General features: G+C 42.6%; 1 protein-coding gene across 1 annotated transcript in view; it reads left to right on the forward strand.

Annotated features, from left to right (window-relative positions):
• GBE1 (1,4-alpha-glucan branching enzyme 1) overlaps nucleotides 1-24,037 on the forward strand; it is a 178,005-nt gene that overhangs the window by 63,045 nt on the left and 90,923 nt on the right. Inside the window, exons 4-5 of the mRNA XM_056858202.1 lie at nucleotides 18,211-18,336; nucleotides 20,566-20,701. Of these exons, the coding sequence (XP_056714180.1) occupies nucleotides 18,211-18,336; nucleotides 20,566-20,701 (262 nt within the window). The remainder of the gene's footprint in view (nucleotides 1-18,210; nucleotides 18,337-20,565; nucleotides 20,702-24,037) is intronic.

The raw sequence follows: 24,037 nt of genomic DNA on the forward strand, positions 1-24,037 counted from the left end.
CCTTTCCTGATAGCTCCCATAGCTTCTCTCCTTTTTTCTGTTTCATTCTCTCCTTCCCATCTTCCTAGCAATCTACCTTTTAACTGCCATCTTCAGTTATATTTATTATTTCTTTACTTCATTTTATACTCCACCTTTTCCCACAATGAGGATCCAAAGCAACTTGCATCATTCTTCTTGCCTCCATTTTATCCTCACAACAACCTTATAAAGGTAGCTTAGGCTGAGAATTTATGATTGGCCCAAAGTCATTCAGTGAACTTCTACAGTGGAGTGGGGATTTGAACCTGGGTCTCAGATCCCAGTGTGAAATTCTAACCTCTACACCACACTGGCTTTCATAGGGTGGCCATTGTAGCAGTACAGTAGCAAGCAACTGAGCCATGGTGAGTCATGCAAGCTGTGTGGAAGCAAGTTGCCCCATGGATGACATGAAATTATTCAGGATGGTAAAAACCAAGGCCAACTGTGAACAACTCCAGGAGGGTCTCCACAGATTGGGTGAGTGGGCAACGAAGTAGAAGTTAAAGTTCAATGTAGGTAAGTGTAAGGTGATGTACATTGGAACAAAGGGTCCTAACTTCCAAGTATATGCCAATGAGTTCTGTACTCCCTCAGACTGAGAGGGAAAGAGACCTTTGGGTTATAGTAGATAGATCGTAGCAGGCTGCAGAGCAGTCCACCTCCTCCTGTATGCCAGAACCCAATAGACCCCTAAGTATCCAGAACAGTTCCACAGGTCTACACTGTGAGGATAGAATGGTGACAGAGAAATATTGTTTCTTGGCTGCCATCACCACCACAGAGCAGGCTTTCAAATGAATTCTAGCCATGGTTGGTTTTGTCCTGAGTCTCTGCTGTTACTCTAGCCACTTCCTTTGTATTTTCATTGCTTGCAGGAAAACAAAGTGCTGCCCAGCCTGTTAGATGTGAAAGAGGGCATCTAGGAGTGAATGTGTTAATTGCGCTGGTCTTTTCCTGCAACCAGGGCATTGACAGGAGCACTGACCATATCAGCAGGAGCATTCCCTAATACCACCTGAAAACCAATCGGATCCGTCAACCTACAGGGGCGGGCTATCTTAATAGACTGTATTCCCGAAGGGAGTTTCCAAGCAGTTCCAACAACATTCAATGCTGTGAAAACTGAATATTGATAAGTATTATTTAAGAAAGAATTGCCCTAATAGTTGTCTTAGGACACTAGTACTGTGTGAGTACACACAAACACACACACCTTTCATTTTCATTCACCTTCTTCGTAACAAGTGGTCTAAATGTAAACAGCTCCTTTAGAGACACTTAAGGAATTGGGCATACTGTGGACAGCACACAACCTACCACATACTACAATCTGCTTTGAAAGATCCTTCCATTTCCAAGTCACCCTGGAAGGTGAGATTGAAGCATCTTGTCCTCTCACTTTCTTGTTGTTACATGCTTGCTTTTGGACAGTGAGGAGAGCTCAGGTGAAAACCCGGTGAGTGCAGGGAGGACTCTGGGATGTTCGATTGCCTGCACCTGGAAGAGTATGTGGACTCAGCTCTGCCTGCAGCCAGCCTGTTCTGGCTGGCCTAGCCTTATAACACAGCCTTTCTCTTGAGGGTGATGACCCCGAATAACACTGGAGGGTGACACCATAGGGTGCTGTAGAAAAGAGCAAGAGTCCAGTAGCACCTAACAAAATTTCTGGCCGGGTATGAGCTTTCGTGAATCACAGTTCACTTCTTCAGATACCATAGGGTGTTGTTCCTCCGGTATGCCACTCCAGTGGGGAGCTCAGGTGGCTGGTTGGTTTATTGCCTGGGACTGCACGGTGGTTTAGCAAGATGTTGCCTCCTGCACTGTATGGGTTAGAAAGCAGCAGATTGTCAACTCAAGTGCAGCAGGCTTTTCTACACATGAACAGTATTTTGCCAAACATGCTTTATAAATTTCTCCCGAGAAACCACACACACACACACACACACACACACACAAATCATACAGTATGTTTGTACTATAAAATTATCAAGTGTTAAGAAAAATCTTGCATCAGTGTGTACCTTGGGTTTGTAAATGTGTACATAAATCTCACCTGATCACTGGATTCAGAAAGTGATAAAAGAGACAGAATTGATCTCGATAGCTGCTGCCAGATTACATCACAGAAAAACCCACATCATACAGATTGATAACTAGTTGAGACTATGGTCATTTACGCATGGTCGCTGTAGCCTCCTTTATTCCCTGTTTCAGCCTGGAACAAATTTTTCTGAATGCACGTTAGCTCATTCCTTGTCGGCTCAACCCTGTTTCGACGCAAAATGAACCCGGCTTTTCCCATTCCTCTACTGGCCCGATTCAAACTGTTCCTCCTGGCTCATTCCAGAATCACTGAGCGAGTGTACAACTTTCTCGGGTTGAGCTTTGGCCCACCCTTCTCCAAACCCCTCTTCAAGGCAGCATGAAGAAAGCCAAACAGGGGAAGCACAGAAGACTGGCTTCTCTCACAGCCAATCACATTTTTTTGTTTTTTTTGTTCTTAAAATGCTTTTTTATACGGCAGTTGGGTTTGGGGGGAAGGAAATCTCTCTTGAGGCAAGCCAATTACAGAGCAGCATTTAAAGGGGTGGGACCTGATTTGCACTTGGGAGACTGCTTTTCTGTATTCATGCCTCCATTAGCACACAGTTTCGTCCCTGATCATTCTAGCCAATGCAACAGTTTTCCCCAACCCGGGTTACTTTGATCCTGGCTGAAACGGGGAATAAAGGAGGCTGCAGCGACCATGCATAAATGACTTATATCTAACATAGCAATTAGTGGCTCTAGAAAGCTTGTGAGGATATTAAAAGATGTCACATTTGGGGATTTAAATCTACAAATAGCACTCAGATTCTTACATGTTTCGCGCGACAATGTAAATCTTCATTCTACCTTATTACGCCAGTTTTGATGTGGGCACTCCTGAGTTAGCCCTCTTAAACATGCTGTCACAATACCCTGAGCAATTCAGGCAAGTCACCATCCAAGCACTTTGTGTTCTTCTAACCAGTGAAGCATGTGCCATTCTGCTCTGTTATGTCAGTCAGGGAACTAATGATACAGACAGTGTTTTTGCACCTGTTCTTTGAAGCTCTTAAACATCATTGCTTCACACAGAATAAAGTTCTAAGGTGTCTTAAACCAGTATGTTCAAAGTTTCAGCTGCTATAAAGTTACATTTATATTATTCTGCGCTAATAGTAAGATGGAGGCAGTGAAGCTTTATGGATCGGTTTTGTGTCCAGAGTTCAGAAATGGAGCACATATAGAACTGTGCCGTATCTGGTCATATATGTGTTTTCTTATATGTTTCACTTGAGTATATGGCAAAAAGGTGTCCACATGATGTCTGAATTGGTAGTACAGTATAGTATAATGTTCTGGGAAGTAGTAATAATTTTTATCCTTTTATGGTTCTAACATTTGAGATCTCAATAGTTCCTACTATATATAACTCTGGTAAGAAACCTAGAATTTATCTCAGTACATAATACTAGCTGTGCTTCTAAGCCTTTCACAGATACTACCCTTATTAGAACAGTAAATACGTCTACATGACATAGTCAATCAAAAGAAATCTAGGAGCCATTAATCTAGTACATATAATACATTAGAGATTGTAACTTCCTCAAGGTAAAGTGAGGAACAGGATGTCCCACATCCAGCCCCAAACTCTAGCCACTACCCGCTTAAATGTTGTTTATTGCTACATGGGGGAAAACGTTTAAAAACAGATATTTGTTTTCAAGGGCGTATATCCTACATTCTCCACAATCTGCCTGAGGTAGCTAGTAACAGAAAATCAAAACACAGTTAAAATAACAGATACAATAATTCAACTGCTAAACAAACTAAAACAAATCATCAGAATTTTAAAACAGCAGGAAAGTAGTATAGCATTAGTATAAAAGCAGACCTAAAAGCAAACAGCATAAAACTAGGAGAGAACAGGGAAAGGAGATAAAATTCAGTTAAAAACCTTGTTGCAATAGTTCAGTTAAGAACTCCCCATTGTAGTATAAAGAGATAACAATACAGAGAGAGGACGTTGGCTTAAAAATGCCCTTAAAGTCTGAGATCTAGGATCACGTCCCAATCGCAGTTCAGCTAGCCTGCCAACACAACATAATGTCAGAGTGAAAAATCAATAATGTGTTGTTTAGAAGCCTTCCACTGAGATTTTTTTCTTTATAAAGTAAATTAATTTGCTACCCTATAAATCACTTTTTAAACATTCTTAGCATGAATCCATTTGAAAATAACTGTTGGCAAATGTGACTTTTGAGCTAGTGACTAAAATACAACTGGACATCAGAGACTATCATCATGCTAAATACTGTTTGAGTGGAACAGCTTTAATATAAATATGCAAATGTCAGAGACTGGTTATTTACAGGGACAGTATATAAGAAGCTATTATCTCCATCCTCTGCAATTTATAGTATTCCATTAGCCTGACATTTGTGTGAGACACAAGATTTTATGAATACATAATGTGGAAAGACTGAATTGAGCATTCAGAAACCACATACCATGCTTGTAACAGGATGACTGATCTAGATTTCCAGAGTGGGCCCCTGGCCAGAAACACCATTCTACACCATTGTCTTTCTGCCAATGGGAATTGCTATTTATTTCAAATCGTTACAATGCCTCCTCAGTTGTAGAATCAGGTTTTTTTCTTTATTTTCTTTTTTCTTTGGACTGGCCGCTGACCATCATGCCCATGAAATGGGTGCCATCATATTTTGGAGCTGATATCAGTATAATTATTAAGTGGTAAATTGTTTTAATATATTTTATACCGTATAATTTTTTAAATGATGTAACCCAATCTGAGCCTGACTTTGGCTGGTGGGGTGGGATATAAATCCAAAAATAGATTATTTTATTTGTTTCTAGTCTGATCCAGATCCCATAGCCACTCACTCACTTTAAGCTAACTAACTGAAATTAATCTAGGGGTTTAACGCACGGCCAATTTATCTCGCCTTTGTGCCTTAAAAGTAGCGAATCCCCGTGGTCCACACGCACGACCGTCCAAGGGCTGCGCATCAGACCCACCTTAGTCGCGAATTAAGGCCAAAAAAAAAAAACCGGATTAAGCAATCCCTGGTTTCTAGCGATCTTTTCGGTGCTAAACCGCTACTTTTTTTTAATTTCGCCACATTACCGGAATGCTGACGTGTGTGTAATGACTTGACTAGCTCGCTACTAATGCCCCTTACCGGTCTCCTCCGTCCCGCCCCCTTTCCTGCGTGAGCAATTGGTTGAGACGATGGTATACCGGAACGGTGGTGTTCCAAGAAAGAAAAAGGGGGAGAATCACCCTTTGATTGAATAACTCCTCAGCCAATCCTTGGGCGATGTCACTCCCCTGCTATCCCACATTGTGAACTATCCCACATTATATGGTTGGTTCAAACGCACGGGGAGCCTCCAGCAGCTACTTGTTTCAGACTTATAGTGGGATGGGCTGGCGTCATGTGTTTGATTATCCAGTCTTAAATATTGTGGGATTAAGATATTGTGAGATAACAGAGGAGCGAAGCAGGAACATTCTGCCCATGCGTGAATCCCCCTAGTTATCATGATTACAGAACTGAACAATCTAAAGGGGAAATTTATACACGTATACATTCTGTTATCAAAATTGCTCCTTGGATGGGGAATTAGCTTGATCAGTCGGTAACTATGTATTTATTAAGCAGGGATTGCCCAATATCTACGAGGGCTGTTTTCAGTGACTCCCAAATAAAGACAGAGCAAAGATTTCCAGATTAAAAAGGTGTTTATGTATATTCATTCATTCAATGTTGCAGATACATACATACAAGAAACTAGGAATAAAAATAAAGGAGGTAAGCTAGAGACATTGAGGGAGTTATTAATTAGGGGATACTTTACCAATCTCTAGAAGTGGAGATGTTCCAAAATCCGTGGCGTAGAAGTATGGAGACAGAAGACAGCGGGGGGGGGGGGAGAAGGGAGGGGTGTATCAGAGACTTGAGCCTAGTCAAGTCACCGAAAGGGAGGGGGGAGTATCGTGGAGACAGGGCAGAGTGAAGGGGAAGATCTGCACTGAGCCTTGTTGGGTAGGGCAAAATATACCCTTCTCTGGGGGTAGGGGAGGGAGTGAGATTCTCCAGATGGCTCCTTCCTAAAACAAAAAGGGATCAAAGACTTGGGTAAAGTGACAATTTGCAATCTAAGCTAGCATCAATGATTTACACACATCCTGGGGATGGTCTGATTCGGATCTTCTCACGTTCGACAGAAGCTCCGGAGGTTGTAAATCTTCACATTCCAGGGAGGCGGCAGGGGAATCCTTTAATGTAGATAGCTGATGAAGTTTTCCCACAGGATACAACAGATGCAGGAGGAGGGGGGGAAATGCAGAGAAGGGCAACGTGATGCTATCGCTTCGGTGTAATGGCTTCCCTTTGGATCAAGAGGCAATCAGGAATCATGGCTTCTCTTTTGTAGGTTCTGCAGAGGTGATCCGGCCTCTTTGTCCCTAGAAAGCCTGGCTTGTAAGAAGCTGGGGAGAGCTAGCCCAGAGCAGGGGCTATGGCAGTTCGACAGTTCAGTGAGCCTCTGGTGTGGATGCCATAACCAGGGCTGGAGATCAGGCAGCAATGTTTCAAACAGTTCAGTGAGTCTCTATTATGGGTGCCATGTCCAGGGCTGGAGCTTTAGGTAATGCATATTGTAACAATACCCAGGCCTAGGACCCACAAGGACCTGCGGGGGACATTCATTTTCCCCTCTATTCCCTTCCCTACTATTTCCTCTTTCCCTTTCCTTGCAGTCCCCCATAGCCTCTCTGTTTTTATTGCTTCATTCTCTCTGTTTTCACCCACCTGCCAACCTACCTTTATCTGCTCCCTCTCTTCAGCCTTCCTTCCTTCCTTCCTTCCTTCCTTCCTTCCTTCCTTCCTTCCTTCCTTCCTTCCTTCCTTCCTTCCTTCCTTCCTTCCTTCCTTCCTTCCTTCGGCATTGTTTTCCTGGGAAGAATCTGGCTAAGCTGTGCAGGGGCTTCCAGACTGGCTGGCCCCAGTTGCATCATGGTTACCACCACCAGGCTGAGTGGTGGGGGTGGTGAGTTTCTGATGGTCAGCATCAGTCTTGTCCCTTGTATGCCTCTCCAGAGATTTGTCCAAAGTGACTGAATGAGTGGTGGCTGGAAGACTTCAGGGATTTGTGAATGAAGCAGATTGTTTGGATTCATTCCAGTCTGGCTTCAGCCCTGTTTATGGGAGTGATGTAGCCTTGGTCACCTTGGTAGATGACCTTCTCCAGGAGATGAACAAAGGGGGTGTGACCCTATTGATTTTCCTGAACCTCTCAGCAGCTTTTGATACCATCTATCATGGTATCATTCTGGATCACCTTTCAGGGTTAGGACTAGGAAGCTGCAGTGGTTTCAATTTTACCTCGAAGGTAGGTTTCACAGTTTGGTGTTGGAGAACTGCTGCTTGGCCCCTTGTTCACTGGCCTGTGGGGTACCAAAGGGTTCCATCTTGTCTCCCAGGCTTTTCAACATCTGCATGAAGTTGCTGGGAGAAATCATCCAGAGACTTGGGCTGGGTTGCCACAAATATGTGGATGATACTCAGTTCTATCTAGTGTTTCTAGTAGATCCTAGGAGTCTACTAGAGTCCCTGGATACATCCACCAATCATGCAGTGACACCTGACAACATTCCTCTGAGTGACATATACAGGCACAGTCAATCACCACCCACCAATGTGGTCATGGTCCTTCAACACCATGCACACTCCTCCCTTCCCCGGCAGAGTACCAGAAGACATCTAGGAAAGGCTCAGAGACAGTGGCACCCCAACAGGGGTATGTGGATTGAGCAGTAGTAGCCGCGGTTCCAGTGCACCCCTGATAGTCCCAGGCCATAGCCAACTTGCCTTTTTGCCAGGCAAGGGGACAGCACACACCAGAACACCAAAAGGAGAACACAATATAGTGCCCCCAGCAATGTCATTTGCATCCCTCAAGGCCCACTGGAGAAGGGCAGTCATGTATCAGACAGGATGCACGGGTCTGAGCTGCAGGGATGGAAGCCAGAAGACAAAACCCACCCATTCTCCTGGCAATGTTCTGGCAGCAAACACAAGACAGAAGTCAGCTCAAACCTACGGCCAAGCACCCCAACTACTGGGCCAATGAGGCAGATTCAAAGACAGTTGTGGCCCAGTGGAAAGGTACTGGAACAGCATGGCCAGGCCCCTTGGTTTAATTCCTAAAGAGGAAAGGCCAAAGGCAGGCCAGCCGAGAGCAACTGATATTTTGCCCTAGCAAACAGCTAAAGGGAACAGGGCATCCCAGGTGATGGGTCATCCCAGACAGACATCATTTTGGCTGACACATCCTTTCACAACCCCTCTGTGTTGCACTCAATGGGCCCTTCACTGCCATCAGCCTCCTTGTGCCCCAGAGTCTTCCACACACATGCCCCAACTTCACAGTTTATCAGCTTCACAGCTTATCAGGTGCCAGCAGTGCTGCCGGGGAGTGTGAGATCCAGAGACCTGCCCCCTTTGCTAGAACAGAAATGTCCCCTTCAGCCTACCCATCAGCCCACTCTCGGTGTGAGAAGCATACAGCAGCCAGCAAGCGTGTGTGAGGGGAAAACTGCAGGGATTACAGAGGGGTAGCCATATCAGTGTTTTGCATCTATCTGTGACATATCCAAAGAGGTGATCTGCAACTCATGAGTTCTGAAACAAGACATGTAGTCACATAGCAACAATTTGCTCTCCCCCTTGGATGCTAGTTCTAGATGATCCCTCTGTGGTACTAAGTGCTCTCTCTGTGCATCCACCACCGCAGTGCAACACTGTGTGCTATGTCAGAAACCTCAGAAACAGGATCCCATTCTGTGCACTCGATCTTCTGAGCTATGGGGCTTCCAGGCTGAGGTTTAGGTAGTGCCGGGGGGGGGGGCTGTGATTGGCTACAGAGGAGGGCATTTGGCCATTATTGGGAAGAGGTGTGTTTGGTTGCCGCTGTAGTTGGCATCCTATGCTACACTGGGGCTTGCTGCTGGTGCTTTGCCTTTTCCATTGAACGTGTGGAGTACCCCACTTTTTAAAGTGTAACTTTCTGCCAGTTCTGAGGGACATTTCTGTGCTGGAGTGGCTTAGGGAGCCATCTAGCTCATACCACAAGCCAGGGCTGCCCTTTTCTGTGCGGTTGTAATAGGTATGCTATATACCACTGTATCTGTGGTGGCTGGCCACTGCAGGGGACCACCAGTCACCATGCTGCCACACCTTTAGCATATTCCAGGTATACCTTCAGGATACCTAGCCAGCTCCTTGAGCACTTTCAGTCACCCCCCTCTGAATAGCCCTGTGAAAGGAGTGAGTATATAAGTGCATGTGTTTGCTTGAAACCATGCTTGCAAAATGCACATTCTGAGACACATGTTGAAGAACCCAATGTCTCTCCTCTGTCATAGGACTTCTAAAATGTGTGAGAGAATAAGCCTTAGGATTGTACCTAACAAACATGTATGTACCATACATACAATAGATTTGGTCATGGATCTTATGTGATTTTAGTCTCTCTAATTCTCATAGCCATGTGAGGTTTTGTCTCAATACAGTACAACACACCTTAGGATGGGGCCATATTGTTTGCTTTGTCTGAGTGTGTGATTTCAGGGAACGTTTTGTTTGTACAAGGTTATCTGGTTAATTAACATTTGTAAAAGCAGCTATGAAAGTCTAATTGCTTGGTCTGTAATTACTCCTTGTTTTATTTACCTTTTCAGTTAATATTTGAAATAAGTAAAAAAGCAAACTTAAAATAAATAAGTTCTTTATCTGCAAAATAGATTGTCATGATCCTTTTGAGATGGCACTAATATACACCAAGTCAGTAAAACCTCTTTAGACAAATAAGTAGCTGCTTCTATGCACAAGTACATACTGACATGTTCTGTCTTGGCCAACTGTGTGTTCAGTGGCTTTTATCCTGGTAACTTATGCTTTATCTTCATCCTAAACTTTCAGGCAAGGTGATAATATTATCTCTTAAATATAAATTCTTCTTAATGCCATCTCAGGTAGTGCAGAGCCAGTTCCAAGGTGATGTCATAGAAGTAGAAGCCAAATTGCATACATCAGAATTAGATACGAACTGGAAGTAGGTCTCTGAGTCTGGCAAATCACATATCAGTGGTGATTTGAGCATAAGCCTTTCTATTCTAAGCTAAAGACTCCACCGCTGGTAATAAATATTCTGAATATTGCTTGGGCTTCGCAGAGGACTGTTCTTTAGTCAGCAGTATGGTAGACCAGTTTGCACTTCGTCTTGGCATGTAAAAAAAAAGCATCTGCTCTTTTTTTCAGAGACAATACCTTACACAGCATTAACAAACTATTACCGTGGATCAATGTGTTCTTTCTGTTTTGCTGAGAGGTCTACTATATCGCTGCATAATTGCCAATAGATAAATTGTGCTAAAATAAAAATGCTTACATTAAACGAAATTAATTACTTCTGTTAAATATATTGTTCCTTTTTGAGTCTACTAGAGCTGTGTAAAGGGCACTCTGGGGAATGCATGCGTGCCTCTACATAACCTTTTGCAAGGGGAATCCAGGGGTACCAAGGATGTAATTATAAATTTAATAAGATCTTATGATTGCATAATACAGGTGGTAACTGACTAATCATTAATTCGTCAAAGTACATTTGGGGCCAAATCCCTTGGGAAGATTTTTTCCCTGTCCAAATCTTATTTAAATTAAAGACAGTTCCATTTTTTTAAAAAAGTGTAACAAGGCTTTCTTGCTTAACGTGTTCCTTTTAGTAAACCTTAAAGAGGATAAGGTTCTGGTTTTTGCTGCTTATTTCTAATGAAATAAAGGAAATGGGAAGAACCGAGATGATTTCTTCTTTCTGTAAGTTATTCAGCCTAGGTTCACCACATGAAAGTGACAGCCACATGGCATGGAATTTAAATAGTATTGAAAAATATGCTCTAATGATTCTGAATATATGGAATATAGTGGTTCACGTGCGTTTATCTATCCAGGTATGACATTACAGGTGATATTAAGTCATGGAATAGTAAGCTACATTACATATTGCTGATGTCTTAAAATGCCTCTGGCCATCCAGTCTAGCTTCTTCTCACTTACATTCAAAGAAAGACATTGCCCTTTTCAAATTACCTCCAAATGACAAAATGAGCTTCCACAACATTAAAACCTTGTTCCCTGAATAATCATTTCCGTTTCGTGATTCATTTGATTCATCTCTCTTGGAGTTGATTTGGAATGCTGGATTCACGCACATATACACCACCATTGTGCTTTCACTTCTGCTGGATCCACATGGAGCTGAGATTTCTATTAACTGCACCAACTTTGATGGATTGACTCACGTTGCCACCACACTTTCCAGCAGGCAAGATTTAAACGCTGTCGCAAATGGCATTTGCTGGAAGAAAGAAGAATTTAGCCGAGTCTGTCGACATAGCATAGTGGTTTGGGACTGTGTCTTTCAGCCAATAAGGATACACACATTAATTTTAGTGCCTCTTCTAGGAAAGAGGGAGATACAGCAAGTAGAATATGGATATTGGCAGTTCAAACTACCCAAGAAGAGGCAGATTGTGAGGTTAAATAAAACCTTCACGCATAATTTTCTGTTGTCCCAGTGCTTGGTAACTCTAGCATAAGAACCATAAGAAGAGCCTTGCTGGATCAAAAACAGTGGCTCATCTAGTCCAGCATTCTGTTTCACAGAGTGGCCGAACAGTTGCCCATCAAACAGGACATAGAGGCCAAAGTCTGAATATTGAGGTCCCCTTTACTCACCATGGCTAGTGGCCATTGATGGCGCTATCCTGAATCTGTCTGACCCCTCCCCCTTTTAGATCCGTCTAGGCTCATGACCATCACTACCTCCACTGGCAGTGAATTCCATAATTCAATTACTCATTGAGTAAAGTATAAACTTTTTTCTGTCCTGTACCACTGGGTATGCCTGAGTTCCAGTATTAAGGGAGTGGGAGAAGTTCAAATTCAAGTTTATTCAAGTTAAGTAGCCCATAAGCCATATATTATAAATAATGTTAAGAATTAAAAATCACAGTAAAACAGAAGTTTGCCACATCAACAATACAGCTTTGGCAGAGGCTGCTCAGAAGTAACCTTAATTTTTTTTTTTTATATCAGAGGTGGCTGAGTACTTTAGTAGCCATGGGAGTGGGATAAAAAGCTTTCTCTAACACGTACATAATTTTATAAACCTTTCTCCTGTCCCCTTGGCCTTTCCCCTCTGTATTACAATGTCCAGGACTCTTCAGTTTTTCCTCTTAGGAAAGTTGTTCCAGCCCCTTAATCATCTTGGTTGCCATCTTCTTTGCTTTTTCCAGGTCTAAAATATCCCTTTTGAGATACGGCAACCAGAACTGTACACAATATTCCAAATGTTGGTGCACTGTTTCTCTATACAAGAACATTGCAATATTTGCTGTTTTATTCTCAATTAGTCTCCCCAACGTGGAGTTCATTTTTTCACTGCTGCTGTGCTCTGAGTCGACATTTTCATTGAGCTATAAACTATAAACCTTTCTTTCAAGCTTGGTCTTAGCCAGTTCAGAACCCATCAGCACATATTTAAAGTTAAGGGGTTTTTGTTCCAGTGTGCATCACCTTACACTTAGCAACTCTGAACTTCATTTGCTACATTGTTAACCTACTCACCCAATTTAGACAAAGCCTTCTGTTCTGCAAAATCCACTTTGGTTTTCATGAGCCTGAATAATTTGTTATCATCTGCAAACCTTGCCAATATGCTGCTCACCCCCAATACTAAACCATCTGACTTACGAAGACGACTTACCTACCAACAGGAAGATCTATGTACAGATGAGTTTAAGAACAGTGAGGCCATTCAGGGCTGGTCAAAAATAAGAAGTTAATTGTTTGCAGCCTGGTCCTGTGTGCGTTCATTCATATTTTGTACTAACTTTTGAACGAACTCACAGAATCAAGCTGTTAATGTGCTTGTTTAACCTGTTTGGAGCTGTTAAAAGGCAGTTCATTTAGGATGCCATGTTAGATAAGGACTGGTCTTCTTGTGCAAATTTTACAACTGGCATTTGTAGGTCGGCCCACCTCCAGCTAGGTGTACCCCTAACACCTGCTAAGGACCATGAACGAGACCAGTTGGAAAGAGGGCAGGCAGCTGCTGCCAGCTCCATTCATAAAGAATGATATTGTGCGCAAAGGTGCTATACAAATATCAAACTGAAATGATTAAAAACATATTCGAAAACTCGTACGCTTCACCCACGTTATGTCCACCTCAGGACCATAGTCATATCAAGATTTTCAAAGTGGAAAACTTAGGTTTTAAAGGACCAGACCAGATATGACAGCATTAGGGTTGCCAACCTCCAGGTGGTGGCTGGAGATCTCCTGCTATTACAACTGATCTCCAGAGAGGGTTGCCAACCTCCAGGTAGTAAAGAAAAATGATCAGCACACAGCTCCAAGTAAATATAAAGTATAAAGTCAATGACTCTACAAGATCTATTCCTTGTGATAACAATCACTGTATTAATTTATAAACACACTTTTTACAAAATATTAATGCAGTGTAACAAAACCAATGGTATAATGCAGTAAACCTATGAAATATGTGCGGCTGTGAAGACAAGAATGTTCCAAGAAGAGTCACAAAAGCCGTGCATCAGCTGCTGCAGGAGCCAAGCGGAAAGAACCGGCGAAAGCCGACAGAACGGTAAGCCTGCAAAGAAAAAGGTGCGCGGAATAAACTTTGTGTTTTCACTAAAAATACCGTATTTTTCGCTCCATAGGACGCACCGCTCCATAAGGCGCCCTGGAACGACGCGAGCCGGCTTTCCCCGCCCAGACGGCTAGCTGGGAGGCGGGCAGGGCGCACGGAGCCGTCTGGGCGCGCTGGAACTGGGTGCTCTGTGCCCAGCCATGCTCTGTGCGGACATTCGCTCCATAAGACGCACAGACATTTCCCCTCACTTTTGAGGAGGAAAAAAGTGCGTCTTATAGAGCGAAAAATACGGTAGCTTCTTCAGCCTGTAATGGAAAATAAACAAGTGCAACACCTTATTAATCTAACGATAATTTTTCTTACAATTAAGAAGTTTATTCCAGAAAGGGCGTTTCCACCTACCTCCATCCGGACTCCGGGTCCTCCCAGACTCCCGGTGGGGCTACCGGGAATTCTCCTGTCCACACCTCATTGCATCACCTAGCAGCTTCTGTGCGCACGTCTTACAGAAATCCTTTGGAATTTTATCATCAGTGTACCAGCAGCCGCGCGCACCTTTTTCTTTGCAGGATTACCGCTCTGTTGGCTTTCGCCAGGAGTACATTGCCGGTTCCATCTGTACCTTTGTGAATTTACTTTGAGTTGGGGCATAAAGAGCTTTATTGTCCCATTCTAATGAAAGTAATACTTATGCATCATACCATTGGTTTTTTTTCATTGCATTAATATTTTGTAAAAAGTGTGTTTATAAATTAATACAGTGATTGTTATCACAAGAAATAGATCTTGTAGAGTCATTGACTTTATACTTTATATTTACTTGGAGCTGTGTGCTGATCATTTTTCTTTACTTCCCAGTAACAGCACGGGTGTACTTTCCTTTTGTCTAACCTCCAGGTAGTAGCTGGAGATCTCCTGCTATTACAACTGATCTACAGCCGATAAAGATCAGTTCGGCTGGGAAAAATGGCCGCTTTGGCAATTGGACTCTATGGCATTGAAGTCCTCTCCTCCCCTGCCCTAACCCCACCCTCCTCAGGCTTTGCCCCAAAAACCTTCCGCCAGTGGCGAAGAGGGATCTGGCAACCCTAGCTCCAGGTAACAGAGATCAGTTCCCCTGAGGAAATGGCCACTTTGGCAGTTAGACTGTATGACATTGAAGTCCGTCCCCTCTTCAAAGCCCACCCTCCTCAGGCTCCGCCCCCAAAATCTCCAGGTATTTCCCAATCTGGAGCTGGCAACCCTAGACAGCATCCTTGTGGCCACCACGAGGATACTGCCACCATTCTAAAATGCTGCAAACAGTGTGATGGGGCTGAGGGGCTTGTTTCTTCCACACACTTGTCTTATCAAGTGCCAGAATTGCTGCCCTGGCGGCTGTTTCAGCGCTAAAAAATGTTTGTGTGTGTGTGTGTGTGTGTGTGGGGGTGAAATAAGAGCACAGGGCTGTGGGTCCTTTCAGCATTATTAAATGGCTTTAAAATGGTGGCTGCAGCCTCATGGAGGTCACAAGGAGTCCATCGTGTCTAGTTTGGCCCTAAGAGAACAGTTCTAATCAGGTTTACTTAGAATCCTACTAAGGTTTATTCGAGGGGGCTTACTCCCAGAAAAGTGTTCTTAGGATTGCATTGTAAAGCTCTTCATATTTATTTGATCATAAAAGTTTGTCCTGAATTGCCTTTCAACAATCTCCAAAGTGTCCACAATAATTTTAGTTTAGTCTTGGGTTGTGGATCACCAAAAGAGTTTAAATTTGTTGTAAACCTCATGGGTTATCGATTGAAGTATTCAGTTGTAAAGTGTTGTGTACTTTTTACACTGAAATAATCGTTTTAAAAGCTGTTTGTCACAACTATTTGCAACAGAATCTCTCTTAGCAGAAATGTCAGTATTTTATCTGCTGCTATTTAGGATTTGTTTTTAAAAGCCTCTCTTGTGTAATGAAGATGGGGAATGGTGAATCTGGGTGGTCTTTATAGCCAACCATCGTATTTTATTCTTTTTTTCCTGTGGCTGTTGACATAATGAGTCTCCTATAATGCACCGTTGACCGTTACTTAACATATTGTGAACAAAATGTTTTAACGATACTGCATTTTTTTGAGGGGGGGATTCTGTAGAATCCATCTGTTTCTGGGCCATTTAAATGTGTGAAACCCAGTCCTTCATGTGGAGTTCTATTTTTGGATGCGTAATAAGTAGTTATAGTTACATACCATAATATTTTAGCATATGCCATTCCATCAACTCTGATCTATTTTGACCCAGTTATTCATTTTCCCTTAAAGCAAACACAATTACTGCATGAATGGGTTCTCGTGCACTTTATTAGCATGATACAAACTATGAACAATGTGCAGACAAAATGTGATAAGACTGTACCTTTTCATCCCAGCAAAGGATCTATATCTTAAATAGTCAGTAGGTCCCATCTAGCCTTATACAACTGCTGTGTCTTGGTTGGCTCCTTAGTCTGAACAATTTGCCACTCAGTGCCTGCCCTCTGTTAAACCCCTCTACCCGCTTCCAGGACACCAATCCTGATAGTTGTATCTAAAGCAAACAACTTCCTGTAGTCCTCTGATTTTTCACTTACAGTAACATAGATCTAATTGCGAACAGCTTAAGACAGGCACAGCATGGTGTGTACAGCAACAAAATGGCTGCTACAGGAGGTGGAGCCAGCCACAAAATGATTGGCACAGGTAAATATCAGTAATACAGTGTACATCCTTGTGCTGTGGTGGCAGCTTCTGCCAAAGCAACATTTTAAAAAATCTGCACAGCCTATCAAATCTCTGGTAGTCAATCAGAAGACTTGCTGGAAAAAAGTCCTACCTGGCCCCACCCATTTCCTAAAAGCACTTGGCAGGCACCAGAAAGTTACAGGGAAAGGGGAAGTGGTGATGGTATTCTGATGGGGTGAACAAGAGAGGGGGAAACAACCAGTGGTGGGGATGTATGTTTTCCCTACCCCCACAAGTTGTTGAAGGTCCCTCTCTTGAAATTCTTATTTGCCAAAGTCATTAATTGGGTAGTTACTACATACCTTTAGAGGAAATTCATGCTCTTCATCTTAGTTGGGAGCCTCCATTCTCAGTGCTTGAATAAATAGGAAGGTCTTGCATGATGTCTGGAAACTATTGAAGATAGTGCATTGGCAGAGGAAACTGAGAGAAACTGAGATCTCTTAGAGTTCTTCTGCTGTTTTGTACTTAGCATACAGGGAATCTACTGGAGAGGCTGTTCTCAGTATTCTGGGGAATAGATGAAATAAGGCAGAAATGGCAATGATTGTGTGTCTTTAAACCACATGATTTTTAATGTGCCGCTCTGTGCTTTGGATATGGGATTTTCCGATCCCAGGTCATGTTAGCAGTCACCAGGGAAACAGATACTACCAAAAATGTCCCTTCAGTGGCTGAGTGAACAGCACTCCATTTGCAATGTATAGAACTGCTTAACTAGTCTTTCCCCTCTCGCAGTATGTTTTTGATGCCGTTGGCAGATATTATAATGTTGATGGTATGGAAGGGATTACCTTCTTTGGAAAGACAGGTTTGGGCAACATCCCTACGGCAATTGTAATATATCCTGTCCCTAAAAACATTCTCAACCTAGGCTTTGGCCATTACTGCATAAGACAGTACCAGCAACAACCTGGTTAAGTGATATTCATGTTTCGCCTGTTGATTTCAAATGCTTTCATTGTCATTTGAAAGGAGGTGATAAATAATTAAAACGATTGCAGATTGCAATTTTGTAGTATATTCATTGGCTGAGTGTGTGTGTGAAGTGCCGTCAAGTCGTTTCCGACTCATGGCAACCCTATGAATCAGTGTCCTTCAAAGTGTCCTATCCTTAACAGCCTTGCTCAGATCTTGCAAACTGAGGGCTGTGGCTTCCAGTCAATCCAGCTCTTTTTGGGTCTTCCTCTTTTCCTGCTGCCTTCCACTTTTCCTAGCATGATTGTCTTTTCCATTGACTCTTGTCTTCTCATAATATGTCCAAAGTACGACAGCCTCAGTTTAGTCATTTTAGCTTCTAGGGTCAGTTCAGGCTTGATTTGATCTAAAACTCACTTATTTGTTTTTTTGGCGGGGCATTTTGGCTTCAACATTAGCTGCTGTTTCTTCTCTTCCTCCTCCTCCTTTTAGTCTAGTAGCATTTAGTAATACAAAATGTATGGATTAAATCACTGTATTGTGATTTCTCCCTTCCCCTATTTCATTAGCTACTGTCTGTGGAGTGGGAAAAAATACAGTACAATAATGTCATGTTGTATACTTTGTATGCATATGTTTTACTGGAGACATGAAAGAAGATGCAGGAATGCCGCTGTTCTCATGTTTGTTTATTGTCTTATTTTATTTATTTATTTTTTAAATCTAGGTAGTGATACAAAGCAAAACTGGAGAGATTCTCTATCGCATTTCTCCTTGGGCAAGATACGTAGCTCATCAAGGCACCAATGTGACTTATGAATGGATACACTGGGAGCCACCAACCCCATACAGAGTAAGCTATGCTAAAAAAAGGTTTTGATGTATGGTGTGGAAGGTGATAGTGAATAGGGTTTTCTCTCTAAATTCAATTTTCTAATTTTCAAAAGTGAACCTAGTTTTCCCCCCAAGGTTAACTGGGTTTCTTTGTAGACTTTTTAGAGAATATAACATTTAGTAATACAAAACATATGTACATATACTTGGAGGAGTAAGCTTTGACACCTTAGAAATATTCCACACTTTAGTAATCTACTCTTAGGTCCAGAGTGGGGAATAGCCTGAAGGGAATGGAGAAAGGAATGACATAGGCACACTAATCTGGAAAAAATAAGGCCACGACTTTATTGATTATAGGTTCCTTGGGTTTTGGTGCATCTTAGGGTAAGGACAGTAGGTACAGGTAACAGTAGGTACACTATCAACTGCTGATAGTGAACTCGCCCCCACCAACCTACCTGATGGGCATAATCAAAGAAAGAGATCTAGTCTTGGGGCTGGCCACAACAGAAGCTGGTGTACCGCCATCTTGGGGACGTGGTCAACATGCCAGTACTGAAGGTGCCGATCATGCGCGTGCCCCCAAGAGCCCCTTAAGAGGTCCTTCCTTTTTAGGGTCAGGCAGGGATCTGAGCTCTGTGTACCATTTATTCTGCACCCATCCAATGCCTAAATGCCTGCAGCTCACTTCTCATGTGCTGTGGATTCAACTACACCTTTCTGCCTGTGCTGCACAGCATGAAGCTGACTGCCAAGGTTCAGCAAGGTGGTTGGAAGGAGCTGGAAGTCAGCACTGTCCCACTCCTCCTTATGCATGTAGTGATGGGTGGCTGCTCCTCTGTCAAAGCAACACTTACTGTTTTGGTGAGAGATAACCCACCTCCGAAACGTCATTCCTGGGCAGTAGCTGGCTTTGTTTGCTAGCCCTCAAGACATAATTCCCCACACACACCTGATCTTCCACCACCCAGGGATACTTAGGCTGTCAGGTGCCTTGGGTACTGGCCTTCATCTCCTCACTGGGGAGTGGGGTGGGGGATGCTTCCTGCCAAGAGCAGTAGATGGAAGGGATGCTAGCACACGGTTCTGAATGCCCAGTCTACCTCCAGCTCCCTTCTTTTAAACATATGGTGCGGACCAAATTGGAGTCTGACCATCAGGTTTGCTGGCCCTGCTGACTGATGTATAGCTGGACAAATGAAGATGGGCCACATAAAGGAGCATTGGCGTCACCAGTCTGAGTCAATGCTAGGCATAATTGCCCAGGGGTCTCCTGCTCCCTCCCCCCAGCCACGATAATTGTTCCAGTTTAAGGCTGTGAGCAGGCTTTATATGTAGACATTGCTGACTTTTATCTGTTTCTTGCAATTACAGTTTAGGTAGTATGCAAAACACTGAATATTAATTCATGGTGTCCTTTCTGCACTGCTGTTCCTTTTAATAAGTCCAATAATACAGGCTTTGGATTGAATGGCAGAAATGGATGGTATTCCTCACCCTTCATCCCACCCCCAATCCTGCAATACTTTCAGTAGGTAATGGACTTCACAAATAATAGTAATGAAATTGGCAAACTTTGTTCGTGTTTAATGCACCAGTTTTCAACCCCTGAGTTTCCCCAGAAGCATAGCAGAGGTTCCTCCATGAGAAGAGTGGAAATGGTGGGCCGCGCCACCATTGCTCTTCCCCTGAAGTTTGTAGCCACTCAGAAGCATTGTGTATGTTTCAGGGCACACCGTTCCATTTGAACAGGGCAGTGGCGAGTCCAGTATCTTTTGTGGACTGAGAATGTACATGACCTTGCGCTGCAAAATACTTTGCAACGTATAGGAGTTCACTGGCAGACAAAAGCAATGTGGAACAGATTCTCTGACAGGAGAAAACATCATTTTAAAGTAACAAGAAGTGGATCACAATGAAACATTGCACTTTCTGAACCTCTCTGAGGGAGGCTTGAGGGTAAAACATCCCAAGATGCAAACTGAATATGTGAATGCTTCGTCTTCTGGCTGGCTACAAAGACTGCCATGTCCAAAGGGAATTTGTGAAGGAAAGTTACGCAGGCTGCATCAATTTGAAGACTGGTGTATTTCTTCCCACTCCATCTTTGTCATTTGCTGTACAACCCTTGCATTTACCGTAAAGTGAATATGCTAGTTCAGATTTTAACACAGCTTACCAATTCTTGTCTAATATACCTGAGAGCTTCTAAAATTTTATTCCCAAACCATTTTCCATTGTGTAGCGGAAGCATCCTGTTCCTAAGAAGCCTAAAAGCTTAAGGATCTATGAATCTCATGTGGGAATTGCTTCCCCTGAAGGGAAAGTAGCTTCATATAAAAACTTCACACACAATGTACTTCCAAAAGTCAAGGATCTTGGTAAGTAATATCTGAGGCTTCTTCCAAGATAAATTTTTAATGAGCCCTGTGCTTTTATTAGAACAGCTCATTTCAAGAGGCTGTGGATTGTCTCCATGTTGATATTTAATGCATTGTAGCGGTGCATTTTAGTATACTGAAGATTCTTTTCCAATGAAGTAATGGTCTTGCTTTAAATATAAAGTAATGGTCTGCCTTTAAATAATTAAAAAAAAAAAACAGGCCATGAAAACCACTTGTGGACCAGACATTTTTAGATTTTTGATCATTTGGTGGTGATGTACAATATCTAGAAATAAAGTTCCTAGTTGAAATTGCGATGCAATTACACCACATTGTTGCCAGCAAAGTCACAAAGGAAATCACTAAATATTTTTATAAGTGCATTTTTGAGTCTCAAATAGAAAGAATGCTATAAAAGTATTTAGTAAGTAATGTATGGAGTAATTTTGTGTTTATCCCAGTATAATTATATATGCACAGTACCGAAAATGGGTTATGTAATTCCCTGTGTCCACATCCTAACTGTAGAAAGAGTTTAAAAGTAATTCTTATGGAAGTACTAGATTTGAGTCCAGTAGCACATTAGAGGCCAACAAGATTTTAGGGGTATAAACTTTCAAGAGTCAAAGTTCCCTTTGTCAGGTATCTGATGAAGGGAGCTTTGACTTTCAAAAGCTTATATCCCCAAAATCGTGTTGGTCTCTACAGTTCTACTGGATTCAAATATAGCTCTTCTATTCAAGGCCATCTTTGCTATCCCCTGAAACTATGTTCTGGTTGTGTTTCCTACCTGTACAGTATTAAAATACAAGTGTGACACAAGGACTTGCAGGAGTCACTTCCTTTCCCACGTATCTCCTCCCCTTTCCCCTACACTATTTCCTTTTTCACTCCTCCTGGCAGCTTCCTTCTCCCATGCTTCCTTCTCTCCTTCCCATTTACCAATCAATCTTTCTTTTATCTCCCTTCCCAGTCTTTAGCTTTATTTATTATTATTTACTTCATTTATACCCCGCCTTTCTCCACAATGGGGACAAAAAGCAGCCTATATCTTCCTCCTCGCTCCCCTTTATCTTCACACCAACACAAGAGGTAGATAAAGCTGAGAGAGAATGACTGGCGTAGTGTTGCTCAGCAAACTTCCATGGCAGAGTGGGGAGTTTGAACCTGGGTGTATCAGATCCTAGTCCAACACCCCAACTTCTACAACAAACTGGTTGTCAGCTTTCCCTTCTTTCTTTCCTCTGGCTGCCTCTCCCTGGGAAAAGTCTGGCAAAGTTGCAAAAGTTGTTTGGTAGCAAGTCACTCAGGCGAGTTGTGTGGTGGCACTACTAGGCCCAGCCAAGTTGTACAAGTCATGTGGAGGCTGCCACTGGGCCCAGGCGAGTTGTGAGGCATCAGATGTTCAGTAGCCACCACCACACCTGGGTGAGTTGCACAAATTGCATTGTAGTAAGTAGCCCAGTAGTTACTGCTGGGCCTGAACCAATTAGTCTTACCTTCAGGGCAAGAGTAAGGGGAGAGGAGGTGGATTTGGATATCCTTGGAAACGGCTGTTCCCCTCCCCTCTGCATGTTACTGACACAAACCAAGGTTTGAAGCATGGCAATATTGTTGTGGTTGCCTAGCAACCCCACAATGGCCACTAACATCCTTCTGCTTCTATTATTTTGGGGCATTTTAACACTCCCTCCCCCCAAAAAAATAATTAATTTATTTTTAGATTTCAGATTTTTCTGCAAACTTTGGTGTTTTTTTCCCCTTCAGGTTTGTCAAAATATCTGTAGCTCTGTCTTGTTTGTTTATGGCTCAAGTCTGTGGATTTAAGTATCCATAGATGGAGCCATGTCGAGAGCTAGACATATTGATAATGATAACTCAGTGCTAAAAAGAAATAATGTGTATGGCAAAGAAAATGTGCTGTTAAGTGTCATTTATTTGCCATTGTTGATTGAATGGTGTGCTATGTACTAAAACTATACTGAAAACAATGTAATTGATTATAAAATCACTATAATGTGCTGGAGTAGTGCAATCCTATGCATGTTTACATAGATGTAAATCCCATTGAATTTAGTGTGACTTGCTCCCTAGTAAATTTGGGATTGCAGCCTACAAAAACAGTCCTTTGCAGGGCCAATCAGAAGGAAGTCCCATATTATTCAATGGTTTACTCTCAGGAAAGTGTCCTTAGGCTTCCTGCCTAAGTAACTGAGCAGATGGCCTCCATCTCTTGGCTGGAGCAGTGGAGTCTGATCTGGAAAACCGGGTTTGATTCCCCACTCCTCCACATGAGCGGTGGAGGCTAATCTGGTGAACGTTTCCCCACTCCTACACATAAAGCCAGCTGGGTGACCTTGGGGTAGTCACAGCTCTCTCAGCCCCACCTCACAGGGTGTCTGTTGTGGGGAGGGGAAGGGAAGGTGATCGTAAGCCGGTTTGAGTCACCCTTGTGGCAGAGAAAGTCGGCATATAAAAACCAACTCTTCGTCTTCCTATTTTAACTTAAGGGCAAATGAAAAATAATGGCATAACTGCTCAGTGAAGTAAACAATGTTAAAAGTTTGCTGCGGAACAGGTTAAATGACAAGCCAGCGATTTTAGTTAAAACTAAGAATCAAGAAAAATTGTGGCCTCCACAGACTATCAAACAGATCTGAAGGTTATCCTTTGGCTGTAATCCATGCTTGGTGGCTGAAGGGGCATTTATTTGCTGACATAAAAGTTAGCTTAGTAAAAGATTTGTTTTAAGTGCTGTGGTTTCATCATTAAACTGTTCTTTTCCCTTCAGATTTCCTTCATTTAATATCACAGAGAAACATTTTGGGTTGGATAAGGGACAAAAAAGAGAGGTTTTTCTTTTCCTTTGGTCCTGAGCCCCTTCAGTGAGCTTCAAAGTAACATTCCATTGCTTTAATGTTTGTTCTTTTAGAGAGATTCCTTCAGGGAAATGAATTTGGAGAAAAAAAATATGTTAACGATTAGATAGAAATGGAATATGTTTGAAATATTAAGGGAAGCGCAAGATTTTAGCATGTGTGTAGTCAGAAGTCAGTTACTCTTCCCCCCCCCCTCTTTTATGATCAACGTTGTAAATATCAAAAGTGCAGCTGAAGTTCAGGACATGCAGATTGGCATAGTTAATATTCTGAAGTCAAATTAAGATTATATTTGCATATCAGTATCACTTCTTGAAAGGCCACCATTTCAGTAGACCTAGGGGATCACTTGAGAAACTGATTTTCCCAGTTTGGATGGGAAAGTCATGCTTCCTGCAAGCTTTTCGGGAAGAATAATATATTTCTAAATGATACCTTTTACTAAATGGTGCAT

This window comes from Euleptes europaea, chromosome 12 (assembly GCF_029931775.1).
Source record: "Euleptes europaea isolate rEulEur1 chromosome 12, rEulEur1.hap1, whole genome shotgun sequence".
NCBI lineage: Eukaryota > Metazoa > Chordata > Lepidosauria > Squamata > Sphaerodactylidae > Euleptes > Euleptes europaea.